At 33.3% G+C, this 6972-nt stretch overlaps 2 protein-coding genes across 2 annotated transcripts; both read left to right on the top strand.

Moving 5' to 3' along the window:
* Positions 1 to 3036: 3036 nt before the first annotated feature.
* LOC132736678 (E3 ubiquitin-protein ligase TRIM33-like) lies at positions 3037 to 3762 on the top strand. The gene has a single exon (XM_060723868.1). It carries the CDS (start codon positions 3037 to 3039, stop codon positions 3760 to 3762), a length of 726 nt encoding a protein of 241 aa, XP_060579851.1.
* Positions 3763 to 3885: 123 nt separating this feature from the next.
* LOC132736676 (uncharacterized) lies at positions 3886 to 4818 on the top strand. Its single transcript, XM_060723866.1, has one exon. The coding sequence runs from the start codon at positions 3886 to 3888 to the stop codon at positions 4816 to 4818; it is 933 nt and encodes a 310-aa protein (XP_060579849.1).
* The last annotated feature ends 2154 nt before the right edge of the window (positions 4819 to 6972 follow it).

The raw sequence follows: 6972 nt of genomic DNA on the forward strand, positions 1-6972 counted from the left end.
CAAAAGATAAGTATAATTATGCAAAAAAATGGTTTACAAAACATTCGGAAAAAAAATCTACAATAGTACTTAATCTGAATATAGCATGACCTGTGCGTAGGAATAATTTGGTAAGGTATCTGTAATGAGCACATTTTTTTGCGCGGAGCTTCTCAATTGCTGCATTGCAGCAACATTTGTACTTGTAACTATAAGAAGTTTCAATGAGATATTACCGATATGATTACAAATCCCACTAACTTTGGCCTTTTGTTTGAAACTGGGTATGAAAGATGCATCAACATATGAATATGTAGCTTTGTTTGTATAATTGGTGTGGGTGAAACTTACCTAATGCTGTTGCTGTCGAGCAGATCATAACTAAACAATAGCTGTTTTTCTTTAAAAAAGAGCTAATAGGGAATTAACAAGGGCTTGAAGGATAAAGTAGCTATGTTACTTCCTTAAGGGTTGACCTTACTACTGATTAGTACAGAACCATTTATTATATATCCGACTTCAGGGTTAAACAAAATCTATTTTTAAAGTGCCAAAAAGGTAAATAATTGGAGGATAGAAACAACAGTTACGTAACTTGCCATGGCCATAATAAGAATGAGTGTATATTTTGAAAACAATGTTACAGATATAAACAACATTAATGCAACCTACCAAGATAACTGAACCATATCTACTTGTACTTACATAGTGCTAAAATGGAAACCTGGGGAAAGTTACATAATTTGCCAAGATCATAGACTTAGTTAGTATTGGTCAGTGTTTAAGTTAAGAAGCAATTGGTACTGGCAGAACTTGTTGTGTATATATGTTATGTGGTATTTTTAGTTTCTTCAATTTGGCCTTTTTCGACTTGGGTGGTTCCAGTATTCCTATTTGAATACTGTCTAATCACCCTAAGGATATGTTGCCTGCTTTTTAAATTATCTTTTGACGTCCTATCTGTGATATGCAGGCTTCATAACCTCAGATCTCCTTTCAAAATTAATTCCATTTTATTTAGTTCCGCCCATTGTTTGCTCGTTTAGGGCACACGCATTTTTTTAAATTGGGGACCATTCGCCGCTTTTCTTGGAATGGCACTACTGTGTCACAATGAAGGTTCCATGATAACCGCCGTATGAACACATCTGCGGATGTTTCTAAATTCAAAATTTCACCATTTTCGTGTTTAAATGTTGAATTCTGCTTAAGCCGGTGCTCGGGGGCGTGGACGGTAACTTGCACTTTCCAGTACCGTCCATGAACAGGCTTAATCAAACCGAGCCTGCAACATTTTCAATTGTGCCGTGTTCGGCCTTCTTTAGGGATTCTGTTTTTCTCTATTTTAAGATTTTACAACATGCTAGTTTAGGTTAAACTTTTCTGGACCTTCTCATTGATATGACATTATGGGGCTATTTCTTTGATCTTCTTAATTTTAAAAAAATGTGATCGTTAAAACCCCTCAAGCAACATTTCCCATTAGCAATTTTTCACCCCATAGATAAACATATAACAAGTTAAATGTTGATGCTACACATCAATTAAAAACGCCGCCAAATGATGTGAACAGTCAATCAGCATTGAAAATCTTTCTCTATTACAGTTGAATATCTGAAGCACAAATATTTTTTTCTCCGTGTTCTTGGTATTTGCTAATTGTTTAATAATTAAGTGCATATTTTTGTGAAAAAGTATAACCTAATGCAGAAATTCACAAAGTAAGTCCATGTCTGAAATTCTGAAATGTTTGTCTGTTGCTACAAAGATTGAAACGTCTGGTCGAGACAAAATAAATTGGTGACAAGTAAAATTGAAATGATTGGTATACTTAAAATAAATTCAAGAAAAAGATGTGCCGAGAATATGTCCATTTAAATATTGGTACGCATTGCATAACATTTGAATGATTTTGAGGACGAACTATGTTGCAGTGATCTCCTCTTTCTGGACGTAGCGTAACCGGCGTATTTTCTTAACGGTTAAGGGAGAACGGCCTCTCTGACAGTGGGCGTGGTTTAGGCTTTGTAACTTGTAATTTAATGATCTGACAAGTGGAAATGATCAAAGTTGTCGTGTTTCCCTTATCATACGGAGCATCATATTGAATTTGGCGACAATTGAAGACAGAGCTGAACATTAACTGAGGCGGAGCAAATGAAGTGAGTGACACTGCCTCAGTCGTAACCTCTCTCAACTGATAAGTTTTCGAAATATCGACTATAGACTGGCTCATTGGCACATTGTTTATTATGTAGATAAAATTAGATAATGAGAAAAAGAATATGATATTCAAACATGGCGGTATCACTTCAGTTAAACATTTATTATAATCCCTTTAAACTCTGTGACATGTATATCAGAAAAGCTATTTTAATCAAAAAAATGAAAACAGTGTGATTTTGTTACAAAAAACCCCCCAAAAAAACCCCCACAAAATCATGTCTAAAAATGGCCCCATTGCTGCATATCTAATAGACGCCGCGCCTAATGATAACTTGTACAGACAAAAAAAAACTTTACTGTCAAGGGTAAGTGCATCCTGACAGACGATCATATTATTAGCTTAGATCTATTGTGCAAAAATATGAAATATTTTTTATATTTTAACACCAAAAATTCTACCCTATTACTTATGGAGTAAATAAAATTTATGTATTTGCACTATTGATAACATTTTTACAAAGAAGAAGGATTTTTCAAGTTTTCATAAAAAAAAATAGCATAAATATGCTGTGAACCGAAACAAAATTAAACTCGCATAATTCAAGTTTAATATGATATCATAAAACAGAATCATTACAATAATTTAGCGTTACATTCATGTATATACAATACATTTAAATTATACATAAACTAGTACTGCTGTATCTTATACAACTATGTCATGTGCAAGCTTTAATGGAGTTAAATATAGTAATTTTACACCTCGCTGGCTGTATTAATCCGGGTACCTGACCTAAATATCTACGATGGTGTTCAATAAGAAATAAACAAGTTTAAACAAGAAATACATATCACTGACATACGGGTAACTTTAAATGTAGTACAGACAAAATGGCCGAGTGTTCAGATCATAGCAGGTCTGTAATTGGAGGTTCTGATGAGGCAGAAGTTATTTTTTGTGAACCTTGTGAACAAGATGGAAGACAGGCAGAGGCTGAAGGTTTCTGTGTTGACTGCCCTGAATATCTCTGTGGACAATGTTACAAGAATCATAAACTTTCTAAAGCTTCCAGGAGCCATGTTCTTCAGGATAAACACACTATGCATCAAACTGTGAAGGATAAATATGTAAAGGACTTATGTGTAACAACATGTAACCTTCATGTAGACAAGGTCATTGAATATTTCTGTTCGTCTTGTGACATGCTTGGATGTACTACATGTATTACATTAAATCATAGGCAATGTGATATAGTGGAACACATTCCTAAACTTGTGAAAGCTATAAATATCACAGATGATCTACAAACGTATGTAGCTAAAGTGGATGTCATGTCTCAGCAAGTTCAAGATGATAGAAATACACTGAACTCAATGTCAGCTATAGCTGATGATATGAGAAAAGTAGCAAAAACTATGCTGAAGAAACAACGTAAAGAAATTAACAATTTCTTTGATAACTTTGAGAAGGAAATGGAGAACAAAATTGATAAAATACATGCAAGTAATACAATCACCTTCACTAAAATGTCTACAACATTCAACAGCATGGACAAACACCTCAAAGAACTGAAAACAAAGATTGATGTGAAAATGAAAGCTGGTCAACACTGTTAAACATTCATAGCTACGAAACAATTAGCTGGGAAAACTGGGAAAGTTGAAAAACAATTACAAAGTTTACAGGAGGAAAATAAAATATTACAGTATGAACTGTTTCCTTCTCCTCAGATTACAGACATGATGGGAAAGGTAAATGAGATATGCAGGATAGAAACTGTTACACCAGAAATACATGCAAAGCCTCACTGCAGGAAACTTCAAACAACAACATCGAAACAACTCTCAAATCAATCAGATACTTCAGCTTACACAACTAGCAGTAATGCTGTAAATACAAATATGAAATCACTGACACTTGACACAGAAATACAGGTTAAGACTAATAATGATAAGGTATCTCCAAAAGTCTTTGGTATCATATTAACACATCAACAATTTGTCGTTGTTACTGATAACTCAAATAGGACAATTAAAGCAATTGATTTAAGGAAAACAACTGTGGTATCAGAACTAAAACTAGAAAATTATCAATGGAGTTTAGCTAAAATAAATGATGACAAAGTTGCTATAGGTTACGTGGGTGGAATCCAAATTATATCAATTTCAAAATCTGGATTATTAAGTAAAACAGAGGGCAGAATACGAACCATTAATATATGTTTTGGTATTACATATAGCAGTGGAAATTTAATTGTATCAAACTTAACATGTATTAAAATTCTTAACATGGATGGCAAAGTTCTAAGTACGATCAAAACAGACTCTGATGGAGAACAGCTGTTTTATCATTGTTATGGAATAGCACTCAGCAAAGATCATAATACCATCTATGCTTCTGATTATGATAAGGATTCTGTGACCAGTTTAACATTGGATGGACATATCAAGGCAATATATAAAGACAAAGATCTTAATGGACCATGGGGCCTAACAGTTGATGATGAAGACAATGTCTATGTAAGCAGCACAGGAAATAATTGTATTCATCGACTGTCTCCTGAATGTAAAAAACTTCAAGTTTTCCAAGACGTGGTAGTTCACAGTGTTTTTCACACAAACAATAAACTTTTTGTAGGCGATAAAAATATACGGATATATGACATTAAATAAAAAAAACATTGTAAGATCAGTCATAAATCATTCTTAGAATAATACTAGGGTATATGTTTTCACAATGATAAGGGTATATGTTTTCACCTTAAGTATCCTACATTTATCAAAGCTTAATTTGCAGAAAATAATAGTTTAATGCTGTTGACATGAATTATGTAGTGGATAATTGCATAGCTTCTAGGGTCATTTCTATAATATTTAATAATTTGCAAGAAAAATAAATGTCATACTTTTTCATCTTTTTGTCTATTGCATTTTATATCATTTTTTATAATAAAAAATAACAATTGCCACCACAGAAGACAAAATGCTTGACTAATTTAATACTGGTTGCCGTAAAACAAAGACAAAAGCTTAAAAACAACATTACCATTTAGTTACAATATAAGCCTGTCAAAAATGCACCGTCTCATTAAATTGAATATGAACAGTAAAAATCTCACAATTCATGATGACTTAATGCTCACTAGTGAACATTGTGCCAAGTAATACTACGATTCCTCAATGCATGTAGAAAATAACATTCTTACAAAATCTTTACATTTATTTACCTAATTTTATTTATATTATTTATGTCAGGACTGTTGAAATCTTTACGGAAGAGCATTAGTGCCAGGTGTATGTTTTTTATTAACTCGAACTTTCGAGCTACTAACTCGAAATTTCGACTTACTTATCTCGAAATTTCGACTTACTAACTCAAAATTTCGACTTACTAACTCGAAATTTCGAGTTACTTATCTCGAAATTTCGAGTTATTAACTCGAAATTTCGATTTGCTATCTCGATATTTCGAGTTACTTACTCGAAATTTCGACTTACAAACCCGAAATTTCGACTTATTAACTCGAAATTTCGACATACTAACTCGAAATTTCGAGTTACTTATCTCGAAATTTCGACTTAGTTACTCGAAATTTCGACTTAGTAACTCGAAATTTCGACTTATGAACATTGCAAGAATGGCCAAAGTTATTAGTTAGATGATATAAGATATAGTAGGGAGTGCCGTTGAACGATGGAGATGGAGAAACGGGTGCCTGGACAAAAACTATTGAAATTAAACTTAAACTTAGTAATGGCATGTACACACCCGACCTAAAAACACAAGGCTTGAAGGACCTTTAATTTGTACGTTCAGGCGTTCTTCACACGTTGTATTGTATTCCCTCTGTTCGAACATATCTTTTCACTTATCATATTCTTCTCATCCCTGTGAATAAAACGATCCTATACTTCAAATGTGGGACATCTGCGGAAAGTATCGCGGCGTGGGCAAAATAGGCGTGCTGAGGCCTTTGTCAAAATTGTTGGACTGACTATATTTCTTGTAAAATCGGATGCTTTTATATTATTCCAAACATATATATAACAACAAGTTCCACTTTTATCAACTTTTATCAACACAATATGAATCAAAGTATGAATAAATAATGAATAATGTTACAAAAACATTAATAGTATAAAGAAACGTGACATACTAACTGGCGTATACACGCCATTTAAAACTTATTTAACACATGATATTGCACAGTTTACAATATGGTAGGTTTTGGACTTGTTGTTTCTCCACATGATGGTTGTATGTGTGCTTAAAAAAAAAAACAACATCCGGTTAACACGGAAATGTGGAAAGTGTGATTTTACACCCCCCCCCCCTCCACAAAAAAGCGAAGCATATGTTCTGTATGTGTGGGCAATTTGACCCTATTAAATTGTTCTGTGAAATAAATGTAGATAAATCTTGAATTCAATCCTTGCTTTCACCGGCAACCAATGAAAGTCGTGCAATGTAATTCGAAATTTCGAGTTACTAAGTCGAAATTTCGAGATAAGTAACTCGAAATTTCGAGATAAGTAACTCGAAATTTCGAGTTATTAAGTCGAAATTTCGGGTAAATAAGTCGGAATTTTCGAGTGACTGAGTCGAAATTTCGAGTTAGTAACTCGAAATTTCGGGATAAGTAACTTGAAATTTCGAGTTAGTAACTCGAAATTTCGAGATAAGTAAGTTGAAATTTCGAGTTAGTAACTAGAAATTTCGAGTTAATAAAAAACATACACCTGGCACTAATGCTCTTCCGTAAATCTTACATCAGTTAGCTTACATTTTTCTTTCATGCAACATTACTTAAAGACGAAAGAATACCA

This window comes from Ruditapes philippinarum, unplaced genomic scaffold, assembly GCF_026571515.1.
Source record: "Ruditapes philippinarum isolate M1 unplaced genomic scaffold, ASM2657151v2 ctg5215_1_1_1_1, whole genome shotgun sequence".
NCBI lineage: Eukaryota > Metazoa > Mollusca > Bivalvia > Venerida > Veneridae > Ruditapes > Ruditapes philippinarum.

What these genes read in the sequence shown, in the direction of transcription:
- LOC132736678 (XM_060723868.1), top strand. Translation starts at nt 3,037, where the DNA reads ATGGCCGAGTGTTCAGATCATAGCAGGTCTGTAATTGGAGGTTCTGAT.
- LOC132736676 (XM_060723866.1), top strand. Translation starts at nt 3,886, where the DNA reads ATGATGGGAAAGGTAAATGAGATATGCAGGATAGAAACTGTTACACCA.